Consider the following 18,390-nt stretch of genomic DNA (forward strand, 5'->3'; position numbering starts at 1 on the left):
TCAAGTCCCGCTCTGCCACCTGCTAGATCTTGAGCAAATGCTCAAGGTCAAGACCTTCCCAAGCTCCGTTCCCTCATCTGTAATATGGTAACAGGGACATAGAACAAGTTTTAGAAGAACTATTTTAAATTACCATTTTCAAACAGGTACTGTTCTCTTGAGTATTTGGTACTCTGGGGGAGTTAGGTTCAACACCTAAATAAATCATACTGAGTAAAACTTAGATCCCTTTCGAAAGCCTTGAATTTGGAGTTTTAGTAGCAAACATACAAAGGTTACACTTCCTGGCTTCAATTCAGAAATGTCAGCTCATCAAACACACACCTTCAGACGCGCACACAGAAACACTCACTTGTGCTGGGTAAAGGGCAATGGGTTTGGAAGAGAATGCCATGCGAACAGAGACGGGGCTCATTAAAGCAGCACTTGAAGCTTCTGACCTCCGCTACATAAACAATACTTTCGGATGACAGAATTACTGAGAAACCAGGGCCTGCGCGTGTAAGCACTTCCACCCTCCCAGGAGATGGGCAACATGCTAGAGCAGCTAACCTGTGTATCGTTTTGGAAATGATGCTACAGTTGAACAAGGTGAGGGACCTTATATTTTTGGCATGCAAGATTTCCAGGCTTTCCTGATGTGCAGATGCCTCAAAATGACGAGGGTTTATGTAAAGTGAAGGTAAAAATAGGTAACAAGAACAGAAATCACTGGAATCAGTCTGTCACAGGTGTGAGGCCTGATACAGGAGGCAGGGAGGTAGGGAGGGAGCAAGCTGCTCAGGTCTCTGTGGGGAGGCAGGGAGAGGAGGCTCCATTTTTGAGAGAACTGACAATCAGATCGGTCGGACTGATGACCGGAGTGGTCATATTTCCAGAGACCGACAGAGCCACATTTACCAGGGGGCAGATCACTATATACGCAGCACAGCTCTTAGGGCTCCGGGGATTACAGCGAACCAGGATATCCTTGGGGCCCACCTACTTTCTTCTCCCTCTTCCAGTAGCTCCTGCATTGCTAGCTGGGTAAGCTGACCCCAGGGCTGCATTGTCAGGGAAGCCAGACAAGGGCCCCCAGCCACTTCCACAGCAAGGCCATTAGGACACCATAACATTAGAACATTATTGGGAGCCTCTCAGAGGGAGGGTGACAGCATTTCATTAAGGCAATTCATGATAATATGAATGCCGTCAAAGTCTCGATCAGGCCCTCCAATTTCAACATACTACGTTAGCACTTCCTGTACTGACATTGTAGCACCATGTACTACAGTCTGTGCCATAAAACATGCAAAATGCAAACACGCAAAATGGCACAGCCTTAATGCACGCTCTGTCCACTACAGCACTACAGAGTCCAGAGCTGGACCTCCCAGCCAGGAGGAAACTCCCTGGTCATAGCCCGCAGCACCAGGAGCCTCCTTGGCTGCTGTCGTCTTCACACTGAGAAGAGGAAGTGCGACCCACCGCACATGTGCCTTCTGCTCTGTGGCCTACAAAGCAGCTCTCCAGACCTCAGAAGCTTCTTGCCAGTCCATTTTATCCATTCACCTGCCTCTTGCCAGGACCAACTCTGGGCCCTCTGGCTTCTCACTTGAGAAATTATGAGGTCTAAAGGGATTAGAGTTCACCTATGTCTCCACGCTTCAAGGAACAAACCCTAAGGGCCTGTGAGGCTCCCGGAGCTGGGAGGAGTTGGGAAAGCCAAAATGAACACAGCCTGTGCTCTCACATTGTTCCAACCTGTCCCAGTTCCCACCATCGAGGGCCTATCTCATGGCAAGGAGCATGTGTTGGTCCTAACTGGCCTTCCTGGCTTCCCCTGACCTCTTCAGCACTCACGGTGATCTTAAAAAGATCGAGCTGCCATCTGCCCACTTAAGGGTTGGGGTAAAAGCTAAAGACCCTACAATGCTCCGCGGGATCTATCCTTCGCAGGCCCTCTCTGGTCTCCGGCCCTTTAACCCTCTCCCTTAACCACCTAACCCAGCCACCTGGACTTCTGCTCTGCCTTGAACCTGCCAGGCAAGCTCCTGCCTCAGGGCCTTCGCATCTGTTGCTGCCCCCGGGAACCATCTCCACCCTGCCCCGGCCCCCATGGCTCTTTACCTCCCTCTCCTTCTTCCTGTGTTTGCTAAGACGTCACTTCCTCAGCAAAGCTTTCCACCCACTTTATTCAGAACTGCGCTTGGCCCACCGTGACTCTCCCAAACTCTCTCCCTGCTCTTGTCTCTTCCATAATGCTTATCGACTTCTAACACGTTGCAAAGTTCACTTGCTTCTGTGTTTATTGTTTCCCTTGCAGCCTAGAAGATAAGCTCTGTAAGGGCAGGGATTTTTTTTTTTTAACCTCATCATCTGCTTCAAGGATGACTCAGCACCTGACGTGATGTCCCCGCTGGAAGACAAAAGCAGCGCGTGCCTCTTGGCCACCGTTAGCTGCACCATGCACTGGAGGTGGTAACACACAAGCCACCGCCTGCCTCCCTCTACACCTCAACCCACAGGGGTGTGCCACGTGCCCTACGTAACTCTTCACCAGAACATTCTGTACCTTGCTTTTTATTCCCATTCACTACAGCCCTGGGCTGCACTAGATCTGCACACTGCACGCAGACACCTGCAGCAACAGGATCTGCCATTCAGCTCGGAGCTGGCTACACCCTACAGCGCCTGCCCTGCTCACACAAAGTACAGCAAGTGCTCCGGCAGCCTCCTACCACTGGGAGAGCTTGTGAGAAGGGCAACATCTCAGGCTCACCCCAGACCAGATGAATCGAAATCTGCATTTTAACCTACTGACCAATGTGTGCAGGTTCGAGTTGAAGAAGTCCTGCTAGGCTGCATCCTGGCAGCTGTAGTGCCGGACTGGCCTTTGCAAGGACACGCCAGGAATCTGCAGCCTTCTCCACCCGAATCCAGCACTCCACGCACTGCCTCCTCCAGTCCCTCACCACATGCTGTCCAGGACCACACCACAAAAGCACAGGGTGCTGTGACAGTTTGCAAAGTCAGCAACCAAATGATAGCCCTATATAAACAGGGTAGTAACTCACACAACAACCAATTTATTTCAGACATCCTGCTGTACACAGGAAAACGCCCTGCGCGCTAATATATATCCATGTATTACAACATCTGCTTTATGGTTATACATTTATCCATTCATTTGATAAACATTCTTGAGTACCTATGATGTGCTAAGCCTCACACAGAGCACTGAGATTTGGCCCTGAGGAAGGTACGACCCTGTAGTCCAGTCGACAAGACAGGTGTTGCATGGAAGGTGCAATGGAAACAGCATGGGATGCGCTCCTGCTTAGGAGTCAGGAGGATCCTCCTGAGCTGATGTTCTACCTATGTGATGAGGGGAGCAGCCAGTCCCCAGAATGGAAGACAGGGCATGGGAAAGGGCTCTGGGCGTCCCGGGGAGAGGGCTCCCCACAGGCAGAGCCACCCCCGGGACAGCAGGCTGCAGTGCAAACAACCAAGGAAGCCTAGGAACACAGGCTCTTAGGAGGACAGAGGCCTGGGCTGGGAAGACTCAAAAAGCACTTATGCTAAGGAGCAATGGATGTCACCCTGGGACAGCAGAAAGCCGTGGGGGGACTTGTAGTAAAAGACTGCCACAAGCCGATGCGCATGAAAGGAAAAGTACTTTGTACCCTACAACAATGCACCGTAACTAATGTCTTTCAATACAGTTTCAAACACTGTTCTGCAAACAGTTCCTTGCCACAATGAGAGATGGCACTGGAACAACTTTAAAAAAAAAACATTTAAAGTGATTTTAATGAACCTCCAATAATAGCACCCTTCACTGAGATTGCAATGTAATCCTGTTATTGCCCCGTGTTTCTCTTGACTTAATAGCATGCATGAATCAGGTGCAGTGACAGATGCATGTGTGCCTCTTACTGTCCCACAAGGCACACAGAACTCTGCACACGCTCACCCCGGGCCTTCCAGAAGTGGCGGATAAGAAGGGGTGGAGAAGGGGAAAGGTAAAACCCTGGGGTGGGAGTGAGGGCTCTAAGGCCCAGGTCTACAATGTAAAACATATGAGCAGGTTGAGCCCAGTGGGTATGTGGTGTATCCACAACTGTCACAGTCAACCCTCTGTATTCCCAGGTTCCACATTCTCAGATTCCCCCAACTGTAGATCAAAATGATTTTTAAAAAATTGTGTCTACCCTGAACTTGAACAGAATTTTTTCTTGTCATTATTCCCTAAGCGATACAGTATAGCAACTATTTACATAGCATTTACATTTATCAGGCATTGTAAGTACTCGAGAGATGGTTTCGAGTGCTCGGGAAGATGTGTGTAGGTTATATGCAGATACTCTGCATTTCATTCTAGGGACCTGAGCATCTGTGGATTCCGGATCTTCGAGAGACCCTGAAACCAACCCCTGAAGATAACCCAGGGAGAACTATCTTCCTAATTCAGGCAAAGGACACCCAGAGCAGGGTCCGCTTCCTGTTAGAGCTGGGGGCAGAACATCTCTCAGTACATAGCCCAATCCAGCTGCAGTATTTTGAAACTCATTGTGAAGCCCACAGAGGGAAATCAGGACACTGGTCACTTGGAAGTAATATCAAACAGTCGATACTTACTGAAATCAGGTTTATTTTATCAGCAATAGCTAGAACTACCTTTTCCTGAGCACCTTCTATGAGCTGGACCTTTTAGAGTCATTATCCCTTTGCAGGCACATTCACAATAGTTGCCCAGTCAGAATGGACTTCGGCTGTCAATAACTAGCACTAATGGGCACTGGCTAAATGTCATCCTGGCCAGAATCATCAGCAATCCAGAGATGACAAACAGTCCACAGGCCACACATAGGTTTAATTTTGAAACATTTTGTGCCAACACAGCAAGAAATAGGGAGAATTTCTCTAAAAATCTGATTTCCAGTTTCTCATTAAACTATGCAATGGAGTCAGGCTCAGTGGGCACCAGACACCTGCAGAGCCTTTAGCTAGCTCAGGGTTCCCCAGCTTCCTTGTCTCCCCCACTCCCTCTTCTAACTCACAGGGTCTTGTCCTTCCTTCCCAGCACTCTCCTGGCCCTCCAGGCCTCTGGGTCTGTGGCCTAGCCCAGAAGCCACCAAAGGCTGGCTCTCATTCCCAGACCGGAAAGAGGCCTTGCTCAACATAGAACATTAGGCTCCACCCTGGAATTTCTGGTTCAGGAGGTCTACAATGGAGTCCTAGAAATGCATTCCTCCTGTGACATCCAACATCAAGTTAACAGCGCTGGCCCAAGGAACACACTTTGAAAACCGCTGATCTGCAAGTTCAGAATGAGTCCCAGAGGTTCAGGGCAGGTGGGATTGGGAGCATTTGTATCTTTTCACTGGCCAAGTAAGGAAAGGAGAAGATCCACATTTTGACAACTCATAAATACCGACGCAAAAAACCAAATGGGTTCCACCTCCGAGATGCTGGTGTCCTGAACAAAACGTCACCTTCTCTTCCAGGTCACCTTTTGATCTTTCTTCAGAATGGTTCAGTAAAAGTGTAAGTGGTGATACTGCCCAGGATAAGCAAGATGCTCCCCAAGTCCAAATCTGCACACAGACATTATCTTAAGACAGCGTGGCCAGTATGCCATACAGATGCACCCCTGAAAGACCCTGTGCCCGAGACAGTCACTACTGCAAAACACCACTAATGACACAATCAGCTGTCCTACTATCTCCCAGGCACATCCCCAATGCTTTGGGCATTGCAAGGAGCCTCTGACATAGAAACTATTATCATTGCCGTAGCATAAATGATGAAGCAACGGCTCGGAGAGGAGAACTGACTGGTCCAACGCACCAGCTCTGGAATACCAGGCAGGCTGACTCACTTTATTTACTGAAATAAAGTGAGGAATGTTGTGCCCATCCCTTCACAACATTTGAAGATGAAAGTTGAAGACCTGCAGAATTGCAGGCCCCTAGAAGTCCCATCAGAAGAGATGCGCTCCTAGGAGGAGAGGGCCAGGACCCAGCCGGGGCAGCACAGAGTGAGAGAGGATGAGTCAGCATCGGCACAAATCTAAAGCTTGGGGCTGGGCGGCACTTCTGGGAGGCTGATTAGGAATTAACATATTCATCCGCAGCAAGTAGAAGGGCCACACAATGGGACTGGCTGCTCTAACACACCTGGCTTCTCAACACCTGGAGGATCCAGGACTCAGGCAGGGTGCTGCAGAGCTGTGATTTCCCCACCCCAAATGAGGGAAAGGGCAGCACTGGGGAGATGCGAGACCCCACTGTGACACTCTTCAGCTGTGTGCCCTTGGCCCTGGGCCTGTGGTAAGCCTCCAGGGGAGTGGGGCAGACTCCAGAGTCTGGATCCTCCCTTCATCACACCCTGGATTTCATCACACCTTCCCAGCCTCTGTCTCCTCTTCCATCACATGGGGTAGCGGCACCTGCTTTGTTAGGCTCATGTGAGGATTTAATTAGATGTTGCACATGAGGTGCTAAACATGGTGCCTAGCACATAATAAGTGCTCATGAAATTAACAATTACAGTATCAAAGTAACTAGCATGATCGCCTTCCTCTCCTCAACACCAAGACCTTACGACTTTAGGTTTCAGTGACAATGTTTATGTTCACTTTTCAGCCTCAGTAGGTGGTTGTACAACCCATAATAAAGTCACCGGTCTGTGCTCTACTTAATTTAACAAAGAAATATCCTCCCAGACAGAATCACAGCTCTGATGAATTCAGGTGCAAACTCCTCCTCCCGACATTGACAAGTCCTCCCTGCTGGGTCTCTGGAGATGGAAAACCCTCCCGTGGGTGCAAGACTATGAGGGAAAGGGAAGCTTTTATTCTTGAATTATACAAATTATCACAAAGCCATGGCTACACCCCAAGCTTCCAGTAGGGCTGTAGTTCAGGACCATGCCAGTTTCTGTTTTATTTTCTTTCTCCTTGGGTAGAAGCTGCTGGTTGAATTGCTCTTATTCACTGACTCAGACACAGTAGTGTTATGTTTCAGAATTAAATTTAAATACTGTTGGGATAAACAACATGACCTTTTCAATGTCAGTATGAAGAGAAAATGACACAGTTGAACCAAGAAAAGGAAGGCAGAATTAGATTTTTTATCACAGCCCCCAAATAGATCTGAACTCTGCTCACTAAAGAACCCTTCCCCAAAAGTTGTCTGCTGAGACAGTTAACAATAATTGAATTGATACAACAAAAACCCAATAGCAACGTTCTTTCCCCTTATTACAGAGGCCAGGGTGTGTGAATGGAAATCTCCAGGTCTGCACCCAGTAACTTCTAGTATAAATGTTGAGTGGCTACATAGTAACTTATACTATAAATGTGAATGGCTACATAGTGACTTCTAGTATAAATGTGAATGGCTACATATATCCAACTCCCCTGAGAGCATTCGGAGCGCACAGTGGGCCGGAGAAAGAGTGTGTTGTGTGTGAGGCTTGACAGCCAGAGAGAACCATTTACTTACAGCTTTTGGTTTATATGGAGGCTGGATCTCCTTGCGTTCAAGTTTCTCCCAATCAATATACCGGAAAAATGCGTGCTCTTTGATGTCACGTTCGCCTTCAGGCCCACAACCCAGACGTTTGCCTGGGTGTTTGGTCATCAGCTTTAGGAGAAAGAAAGACACTGAGTTAAGTGAATTTCAGAGAAAGAAATGTGAGACACTGAGAAATTATTATTCCAGAAAGAGCACTGAAGAATTGTAAGTAATTCGACTTTTTTGCTTTTCATCTCAGGAATACTTTCCCTAGCCAGGCCTTTGTACGAGGGGACCTGCACTAGTGCCTGTTCTAGTCGCCCAAAAATGTGATATCTTACGGTAATCAAATCAAAGCCTAAATGTAGCTCTGAACTTCAAGCTAGAAATGTCACAAAATCCATTTTGGTTCAAAAAGGACTTCTATGCAATTATTGGTGTATCTAATGAGAAGAGTTTCAATATCTTTAAATTCCCCGCTCCCACGACAAGAAAAGTGACGTTTGACCAAAGCAAAAGATGCGTTCGTTCAGGTATTGTTTGCATTTCTAATAAAGCGCTTGTGAAGATGACAAAACAAAAGAAAAAAATATTAGTCAAATGGACCCAAGTTTCGAGTAATTACTTTCAGAAAGCTCATTAAACAGTCAAAACCTAGCCTGGCTCTTTTCCCTGTATCACACATTACACTAAACTCCGTTGAGATTTCTTTGGTGTTCTGTTTAAATTACTGAATTATCAAAACTCTCCATCTTTGGGTCTCTGAGCCAGTGCTAAATAACAAGATGAATAGATGCTCTGAGATGAAACCAGACAGGCTTCCTCTTATAAATGAATCCAAAGCAGCAGGAAAATATCTCTGATCTCAAGACTTCAGCAAGTGCAGTCAAGACAGAGGAGTTGATGGTTTTAAAAAAAGACTAATAAGAAAGCATCAAAAGAGAAAACAAAGCAATTGGACCACACAGGCCCAAGAGGCTTCGTGGAGTAGCTATGACTTTGCCCAGGACTGGCTGATTACAGGAAAGGAATGATCTTAGAAATGCTCCCCTATACTGTGGGACACTCAGCTTTGGCTGTTTCCTACTTACAAGATAATTTATGTTCATATTCATAAGCATATAATTTCCAAATACAATTCATCTTCCACAGGGAAAAATAATTAGGCTCTTAATGTTCTAAGCTACTTCTTTATTACTAGCATGATCTTGCCTGATTGTTACAATAACCCCAGAGGTGAGCCTGTTATTTTTCCCCGGTGAAATGACAAGGCAGTTGACAGCAGAGAGGTTAAACAACCTCAAGGACTCACAGAGCTAGTAAAGGATCGGATCCCCCTCTGCCTAGCTCTAAAACATAGGCTTTTAAGAGAAACAGAAGAGTGCTCCTGTTTCTTGTGGTTCTCCAGAGATATTTGTTGTCTGGCTTGGTCGGAAAAGGTTAATGGAGGGCAGGACTGATAATAATAATATCAATAATGGCTTCTAGGTATTGAGTATACTGTGTGTGTCCAACTTCTGTGAGGAAGTCTCACCAGCCCTTATTTATTTATTTTTTATTTATTAGTCTTTATAACAACACTGTGAGGCTTCAGCAATTATGTTCCCAATACTACAGAAACCGGGTTCAGAGAAGGAACGGTATTTGTCTAAGGTTCTGCAGGCAGGGAGCAGTGCTGGGTTTGGAACAGATCTGCCTGACCAGAATTCCCTGCAGACCAATCTCTGCTCGTTTCCATTCTAACCTGCAGCCAACATGGGCTCTTGTCTGCTTTAAGCTCGTTCCATGTGGACAAGGCAACCGGAGCAAAGTTTTGGCATTTTTTTACGGTAGGAAATAGGGGCTTTAACAAGATGGACATGTAAAGGACCTGCTTCCATGGGGAAGGTGATTGTTTTCAAAAGCCTAGCTCCTTTCTATGCAAGCAGGAGGATGCCAAGCTAAGAAATGCCACCGTAGAAACACCCAGCACTCATTTTGAGTCTCTGCCCAGTTCCTGCATTCGGCCCTGCTGTGTCTGAAGCCAGGCAGACAGCTGGATTTAATCACCGCTCTACTCTCTGATCACCTCCCAGATGCATTCCCTGGGGCTGCTGTTTAGGAGAAGGCTGCTATCTGTTTACTCAGGCATCACCTCTTCTTCAGAACATCAGCCCTGAAGAAAAAGCCCACACTGGACTTAACCCACTCAATTTAAAATGGTCCCCAAACCTAACAGCAAGAAGTCACCCCAGTTCATCCTGAAGGTTATGGGTCCTGAATTAATAGAAAACTGCTCTACCAGGGAAACTGCTAATTGGAGCTGAAGCTGAATGCAGCTGACCTGGAAAATTCTCTCTCCTCATGACCCACTTAGAACCCCTAGCTGTCCAGGCAGGGCAGGTTCGAGAAGGGGAAGACCTTGACCATGAACTGAGCACCTACTACGTGCCAGCACCATGCAAGAAGCGCCTCTCATGTTACCTCATTTAACGCTCTTTGGCACTCTGTTTAGTAAGCAGTTTTGCTCAATTTTCTAAGAGATAAAGAAACAGAAGCCAGAGATGGAAAGGAATTTGCTCAAGACCATGCACCTAAGAAGTGGAATGGGTGAGATCTGAAAAGGGTCTCTTGATCTTCAAAGTCGCCCCTCTTTAAAAATTCCTATCACAGAGGATGCAAACCCAAATGCCAAGAGGAGCGTGGCCTGTAACACAGAAGTGACAGCATCAGTAACAGTAAGAAGGCCCGACAGTTCCAGAGCACAATGCCAGCCTCTGGTCTACGAGATTTATAGGTATTAACTCATCAAAGAACCTTAGTGTGATGCTGTTATGGTCCTCAATCTGCAAATCAGGTCAAACAACCTCCCTCCCTGTGACCACACCACTAATAATGCCTGGACCTGGATTTGAACCCAGATGGCACTCGGCCAGATCGGGCTTTTTGCAAATTGGAGAGGGTATGTCCCATACAAAGGGGGCAGGGGGTTCCAGTTCAGCTGACTGATGCTTTGCAGAAACGACTGGCTGATGTGTCAAGATCTGATTTTTCAAGAGAAGCTGGAAAACGGAATGTTTATGGGAAACCTCCTGATCTTTAAATGTGGGGAACTATTAAGCAAACTAAAACTCAGTGTATGACCTCTTTCCACTACTCTGCCAATGAAATGTCTCTAAGGGTGCGCACAGGCCTTAGTCTGTGCCCTCTTTTATCTACAGGCTTTGTCTATTCTCTTAATGAACCCCTGGGTCTCTCCTCTGCTGCTCATTTTTCCTCTCCCTGCCTCTCACCCTCAAAGAGAGTATTTTCAGCCAATTCACTATATGATGCTAGGGTCTGAGACTAATTCCCATGTGGTTTCCCCAGGGATATTTGCATCTGAACCTGTGTAGCAGAAACACAAAGCTTGTGTGATTCGTGGAGAGTGGGAATTGGGTGGTGTGGCAAGGTGCTGCCATTTAGGCTGAGAGGTTGGCCCGGCTCTTCTAATCTGGCCAAGCCTCGGTCTGGGCGCCCTGATTGTTCCAGCTGCCCCTCACTTAATCCAGCTCCTATGGCTTCAGACTGGGGTGAAGGAGACCAAGCCAGGTAGGGTGTGGGAAATGTGCAAACACCCCAAGATCTAGGTCTGTCCCGACACGGAGACGGGAGCCCACTGTCAAGGAACAGCCGAGTGCTAGCCTGAGAACTTGCCTGCACCGCTGGTTGGCAGCAGAGCAAATCTTTCCCAAAGGCAGCCTCCTTGGGTGGTATTTTCTGAGAATCTCACAGTGTTGCTTTCACACTTCCATCAGAGTTGAAAGATTACTTCATTTGACGACACATTTAAAGGTAGTGGTTTTCAAGCCACAGAGGGACTCTCTCAAAATACTGCAAGGCTCAGACTTAATCTTTGGAGTGAGACTGAGGTCTATGCATTCTGCAAAAGTACTCCAGGTCACCTGACGGCTCCAAAGTGAGGACCACAGCTCTCTAGGGTCTCACATGGGTCGCCAAGAGCATACCTGGGTCCAGCACAAGATGCATGACAAATAATCCTTACCTGGAAACTTGTGCCTTCTTTCTTCACAAAGGCAATTTGCATATGCCGCAGGTGTGTGACTGAGCATACTTTATGTGCATATTGGGATTGAAGGAGGGGGAGAACAGGGGTTTGGGGACACTGAATTTGGGTCAGTTTATTAGAGAATATCTTAAAGTCAATACTGCCTGACATTTTCTTAGAACAGAAGTTACACACACCTAGCATTAACAAAACACATATGGCGCAGAGCAAGGTAGACAGTGTCCTGCCCCCTCACACGAGCTCCAGCTCTTAAGTGAAGTCTTGCTTCCCACCTCTCATTCATTAAGCATTCATTCCCTTGTGCTGGGCCAGGAGCTGGAGCCCAGCCAGCAGCAAGATGCAGCCGCAGGTGTACCTCTACCTTGCTTCTGTGCAGAGCGGAAAACAGCTCCCTTTCCTGTGGGAAGCGGTAGCTCCCCATCAGGGCTCTGATATTGGCAAGAACAGTGAAAGGCAGCGTTCTGACGCCGCTCCCCTCAACGGAGCATAAGCTACACTTTGGATGTGGCAGTTCTGGCCACCAGCCTGAAGGGCTACTCACCCCTTTGCAGATGGCTACGGCTTCCTTGGACATGGACTTTGGATAAGCCACATTGTGCTCCATGATGGACTGGAAAAGTTCATCTTCATCTTCTCCCTCGAATGGGGCCTGTGGGACAGAGGGCAGGGTGGGAGAAGGGTTCCTGCCTTGCCCTCCCCCAACCTGCCCCTAGCCTGCAGGGCTTCCTCCCTGGCCCAAAGCGAGGCTGCACGCCGTGTTTTCAAGAAGAGAAGAAAATACCCAACAAACTTGGATAACCCCAAGTGCAGGAAAGTCTTAGAAGTTCAGATTTATGAGCTGTTACCAAGTTATCAGATTCTAAGGAAGCCGTGTGGACTGGAGTAGAGGAGGACTGCTCTTACAGATCACTGGAGACTGAGTTACCTGCCCGGCCAACATTTCATACAGCAGGACTCCGAATGCCCACCAGTCTACAGACTTCCCATAGGGCTGGTACGCAATTATCTGGAAAGCAGAAAGCACCTGTTAGGAAGGCTCAGTTCATGCAGCTGGAGACCAAATTCACACTTCTCTTACCAGAGGGGTGGACCTTCACTGGGGCGGGTGGGGTGGGGACAGGTCTTGGCTGGCATGTCACCTGCCTACTGTGAGACACAGCGCCTGTCACAGTCCAGAGCAGGATCTCAAGGAAGGGACAGGAAGCCCACTGCCCACAGAGCTATTTCTCTACTTCGGCTACCCAGGGAATGACGGGCAGGCTTCACAGATAAACCTGCACCAGGCAACACCTGTGTGTGTCATGGTGCCTTTTCGAGCACTGACTATGGTATGGTGTGTATGTTTGTGTGTGTGTGCGTGTGTGTGTATTTGTGTATGTGTGAGTGCCATTTCAAAACCTATGTATGGGATTTTAAAGAAGAAAAGCTATTTCTGTTTCATTGTACATTTATATGATAATGTGAATCTACGTAACACTACTAAGCTGCATATTTAGAAATGATTAAGATGGTAAATTTCATGCCATGTGGTTTTTTAAAACCACAATTAAAAATAAAAACACTTTAAGAATAATAACATTTGTTACTATTTTACTATTTATTTAGAAAATACAGATAAGCTATGAGAATAAAATGAAAATCACCCATAAGCCTTTGTCAAGAGGAAATTATGGCTAATATTTGATTTACCTCCTTCTAGGCTCTTTTCTATGAATATATATTAAACTGCACGTACGTGTGATTTACATAAGCATAAACACTCTAGTAAGTGGACTTTTAATAAAGTGTGTGATTCACTTAAGTTTTCCTTGCTAACATTTGTACACTGACAAAATTGGTTTTTACCTCCGCATAGCATTCCACTGGAAGGATGTACCAAAATCTATCTTCTTAATTCCCAATTGATTAGGTTTGTTCTGATGCTACATTCATATTCTTGCAATTATACATGGACCTCTGTCCAATTATCTCCATTAGATAAGTTCCTAGGAGTAGAATTAGTGGACTAGATAGAACATGTGAGGGATCTGATGGGGAAGTCTAGTAGGTATACGGCTGTCCACCTTTCAGTATGTCTGGCCACCGAAACGTCTGTGTCTAAGGGATACAGAGATGACACAGCAAAGGTCGAAGGCTGAGGCTGTGGGTCAAACAGTCTAATTTTGATGGCTGTTTTTTATTTACCAGGTGCGTGACCTTGAGGGAAGCTATGTAACTACTCCTAGCCTGTTTCCTCTTCTACAAAATGAGATTCACCACAATATCTGTGTCACAGGGGTTTGAGAAGGATGAAGGATACACCAGGGACCGCTCACATATTATGTCCCCCAGTGTTAGCATTTTGAGAATGTTCTCTAACGCAGTGATTGCTTGTTTTTCTCAGTAAAGGTGCTGGAGCAAACCTGGCTGTAAAGTGAATGACTATTTCTCACACTCCATCTCCCACCCCTGCCTCTACTCTAAAATAAGAAATCCAGAGATGTTGTTGGAAGGATACATAATTTGAGTTAGATAAAAAGAATAAACCCGCCAAAATCTAAAGTACCGTACATGACTATAGTTTATAGCAATAATGGTATTCTTTTTAAAATTTTTGCAACACTGAGGATTGAACTCAGGGTTTCTACACTGAACTACATCCCCAGCCCTTTTTAGACAGGGTCTTGCTAAGTTGTCCAGATAAGACTTGAACTTGCGATCCTCCTGCCTCAGCCTCCCTGAGTGGTGCTGGGATCATAGGCATGCACTGGCACGCCCAGCTCTGAAGTGTTTTCTTAAAAATTGCTGGGTGTAGATTTTAATTATCTTCACCACAAATGTATCTCTGTTTCAAAATATTTTGTATATGAAAAGTATTTATATAATTTTTTGCTAAATAAAAATAAACAAGTAAATAAACAAATAAATAAAAAGCAGAGAAGTAAGTGCAAGACTCGAAAGCCTTCTGTAAGAACACTTCTCACTGAAGTGTTTTCACACTTTTAAGGTACTTCGTGACTTCGCGGCTCATGACAATCCAACAAGTTAATCCTCTTATGGAGGAAAATAGCGCCTGGGAGGAGAAAGGAGTTGCCAAAGGTGATGTGGCTAGTTAGTAGCAAAGCCTGCCCTGGCCTGTGTATGCTCTTTCCGATCTTGGGCAGGAGGAGGAGGCAGCTTGGGCACCAGGCATCAGGACTCACTGGGAATGACGCAATCCTGAAGACCCCAGCCCAGCCCCACGGTGCATTCTCACTCAGTAGCTCTAGGGTGCTGGCCAGCTGGGCTGCATTTGAAAAGCTCTCCCCAGGACTCTAATGTGCAGCTAGAGTTGGCACCAGAGGTTATCAAACTCATGACATATCTGGGAATTGTGTGATAGCTCGCAGCTGATGTCCCAACGAACTAACCAAATGGTAACAGAGCAAAGGGTGCCACATAGGGAAAATTCTGCTGGGTCCTCATAATCAATTTGTAAAAAATAGATTACCTTGTTATTATTCAAGAGATACACACATTTGCCTTGTGGGAAATGTAAACAGTATTCCAGTGGGGTGAGATTTCCCTTTACCTGCACTTCTCCTCGGAGGCCACCAGTGTTACAGATCATTCTGCAAGCATGCAGGTGTTCTACGCCTTTGCACGCACATACGCACACTCATCAAAGACACCGCAGTGTCCTACATATTGCTGTTATTGCCCACAAATGGTATCACACTATATTTATCATTCTCTACCCAGATTTTTTTCTTTTTACAGTATGTTGTGGAGATATTTGTTATGTACATTATCTAACTCACTCTTTTGAACTGATGCCTAGATTTGTCCTGGATTTGTGTGTGTGTGTGTGTGTGTAGTACTGGGGAATGAACCAGGGCCTCACAGACACCACACAAGTATGCTGAGCTACATTCCCAGCCCTGTTATAAAAATGTTATTTTAAGACAAGGCCTTGCTAAGTCACCCAGGCCTGAAATCTTACTACCTCAGCCTCCTGAGTAACTGGGGATTACAGGTATGGGCCTCCACCCCCACCAAAGTAGTATTTTATACTATAAAGAAATTACAGTCGACTGCCCTCACCCCTATTGAGGGGTACTGTTTCACATTAATATACACAGGTGTACTCTAAGGGCTGTATAGGACTTTCTAATGTGAATGCAGCATATGTTAGCCAATTTTTCCTTTATTGATAGTCTTTGAGGTTGACTCCCATTTTTCGTTATTAGAAATAATGTTGGGATGAAGGAAGGGCTTTGAACACATATCCTTCTGCTCTTGTGTATATGTGTGTCTCTGTGTGCTGACGTGCGTGCGTGCGTGTGTGTGTGTGTGTGTGTGTGTGTGTGTGTGTGTGTGTGTGTGTGTGCTGGGGGTTGTTTGTAAACTAGCCAGGCTCCTGGGAAAGGGACCGTCTGGGAACAAGAGCACAGGGGCTTTAAACTTTATGCCAAGTTATTTAAGCAGGGATTCACATCCCCTTGTTACATATCAAGTGACTGACAGGCGTTTTAGAATGTTTTTTCCAAGATTCTGTGACGGGGCCTCAGTTCTATGCCGGTTTTCCAAGCATCAATTCAGATAAAAAGCAACACAATAGCCTGGCACAAATTATTGTCCTGTGTCATGTTGGAGAAAAAAAATCTCTTCACTGACCGCATCCTCTGGGAAGAGCAGGAAGGCTCTACAAACAAATGTTAGGCTTTCATTTGCATCTTTAGCACAGGAAGAAAAATCTGGAGTCTCCCAGGATTTATCAAAATGACCACACACAAAGTACACAGACCTGTGTCATACGTCAGCCAGAGAATCTGCCCTCTCTGTCTCCCTTTCTCTTTCTCTCTCAACATACATTCCAACGTCATAATTAGGAGGTCTCATATGGTCACGAGCCACAGCAGCCCGAGGAAGAATTTTACTGATGTGTGTTGGATGGTTCTTTTGAGTTTTATTTAAATTTTCTCCCAAACCTCGAGGTATTTTAGGCCTGAGCTTCTGGATGTATGCTATGTCAATTTGCATAAGTAATCTCAAAGGAACGATTCAGAGTACAGGATAAGGACCAGCCTGGGGTTCTATGCCAGGTACTGTCTTCACCCTTTCCGGCCTCACACAGCCATCTGGGGTGGAGGGACACAGTGTCATGGGTGGCTATGTGTGAGGCATCCCAGCAGCGCTCACCTCAGGGGCAATGTAGTCTGGAGTGCCACAGAATGTCTTGGTGGTCACCCCATCCCAGATGTTCTCCTTACACATGCCAAAGTCAGCGATCTTGATGTGGCCCTCAGAGTCCAGCATCACATTGTCAAGTTTTAGGTCCCTGCACCAGCAGACATAAGAATATAGGGATTTATTTAAATATTATTTATTTCAACCCAACCATTCATTACTCATTATATACAAAACATTCTGCTAGGTGTTGTTGGGTCACAAAGGTAGCTTTAAACCCGCCCTGTCCTCTGGCAGTTTCCAGTCTGGCAGAGAGATGAGCGAGTCCTCTAAACCTCTGTGTTTTTCTTTTTCTACTGAGTCTACTGTGCTCAGGGTCTCATGAGGACACAGTGAAAAGGGAACTCCAAGAAAAGAGAAAGATTCACAGAAAGTTAAACAAAGGCCACAGCATCCAAAGAGGCTTCTTATATCCAGGAGAATTCCAAGAGTCGGACATTGTAATTTATGGACCCCTTACATGTTGTACGAAGATACGATTTTCACAAAATTAGCTTTAAAGTACCTCTGAAAATCATGGTTAGAAAAAAATGATGGAGAGAAACTTATTTAACTCCGAGCGCTTCGGGTGTTTCGAGGCCACTTCCTGGGACATGATCCAAGAGCTTTCATTGATTCTCTTAGGCAATATCAGTCGAGCTTTAACTAAAGGATGTGTGCTACAATCTCATTCTGTTATTTCCATTTGTGTTGATGAGGAGAGCTTGATGTTTTGGGGGAACACGTGCCTGTCTCCAGTATATAAGATGACCTTAATATCAATAGTTTCCTTATAAACACATTTTCCAATGTTAACTCTTTGTGCTCCAGCACCAGTGAGCAGGTATAACCTGTGGGTCACACCGTCTCAGCCCCAACAGAAGACAAAGAAGCTTAATTTCCTGAGTGCTCTTCCCTAGAGGTTCTTGGCTGGGTTGTGGATGTCTGTGGTTTCTGCTTATTTAAGCATCTTGGGATGAGTCTATCCTCTCCTGATTCTTGAACCATGTAACCTAGAGGTTCTGGCCCTAACTTCTGGCCCCAGGAGTGGGCATGAGCCTTTTTGGCCAGTGGAAATACCACATCTTGCTGACCATAGATGGGTTCAGGAATAGACATATGACCTGATCTGTAGCTATCAAAACTCTGGCAATTTTGCAGGAAAGAAGTTCTTTTTACATTGGGACTGGATGGAATATAAGCCTAAAAGCTCCAGGGGTCACTTGATGGAGAGAATAGGGCGGTAAAGATAAGCAGAGCTGGAAGGGAGGTGATAAAGCAACTCATAGCATCATTTGAACTCCTGCATCTATCCAGGTTGAAGTTCAGATTTTGCTTGGACATTCCTGTTATGGTGGCTGATCAACGCCTCTTTCAGCATAGTTTGAACTGAGTTGCTATCATCACTTCCAACTAAAAGGACACAGCCTGAAAATATATCCCTGCATCTCTTATCTGTATCTGCAAAGTCTCTCCATCCAAGGGGAGGTCCTTCTGCACTCACTGCCAACAGCAGCATTTCCTTTCACCGTCTGTCCATGGTGCCACTGCTGTCCATGGTACCATCCATGGCCAGCCTTTATGCTTATCTGCAAGCCATGCTAGATTCCAAATGCCATGCTGGACCTTAGAAATGCTAGACTTACAGCAACT

The 18,390-nt window shown here is 46.1% G+C and overlaps 1 protein-coding gene across 5 annotated transcripts in view; it reads right to left on the reverse strand.

Annotated features, from left to right (window-relative positions):
• The window catches only part of Prkcb (protein kinase C beta), a 312,724-nt gene that overhangs the window by 19,492 nt on the left and 274,842 nt on the right, over nt 1-18,390 (reverse strand). For all 5 annotated transcript variants that reach the window (XM_004855957.4, XM_004855956.4, XM_087209105.1 and 2 more), the window contains 4 exons: nt 16,711-16,849; nt 12,476-12,556; nt 12,092-12,199; nt 7,491-7,631 (listed from right to left, as the gene is read on the reverse strand). In XM_004855957.4, coding sequence (XP_004856014.1) covers nt 7,491-7,631; nt 12,092-12,199; nt 12,476-12,556; nt 16,711-16,849 — 469 coding nt within the window. The remainder of the gene's footprint in view (nt 1-7,490; nt 7,632-12,091; nt 12,200-12,475; nt 12,557-16,710; nt 16,850-18,390) is intronic.

This window comes from Heterocephalus glaber, unplaced genomic scaffold (genome assembly GCF_053883595.1).
Source record: "Heterocephalus glaber isolate CG9 unplaced genomic scaffold, H.glaber_assembly_v1.0 deba00000943, whole genome shotgun sequence".
Taxonomy (NCBI): domain Eukaryota; kingdom Metazoa; phylum Chordata; class Mammalia; order Rodentia; family Bathyergidae; genus Heterocephalus; species Heterocephalus glaber.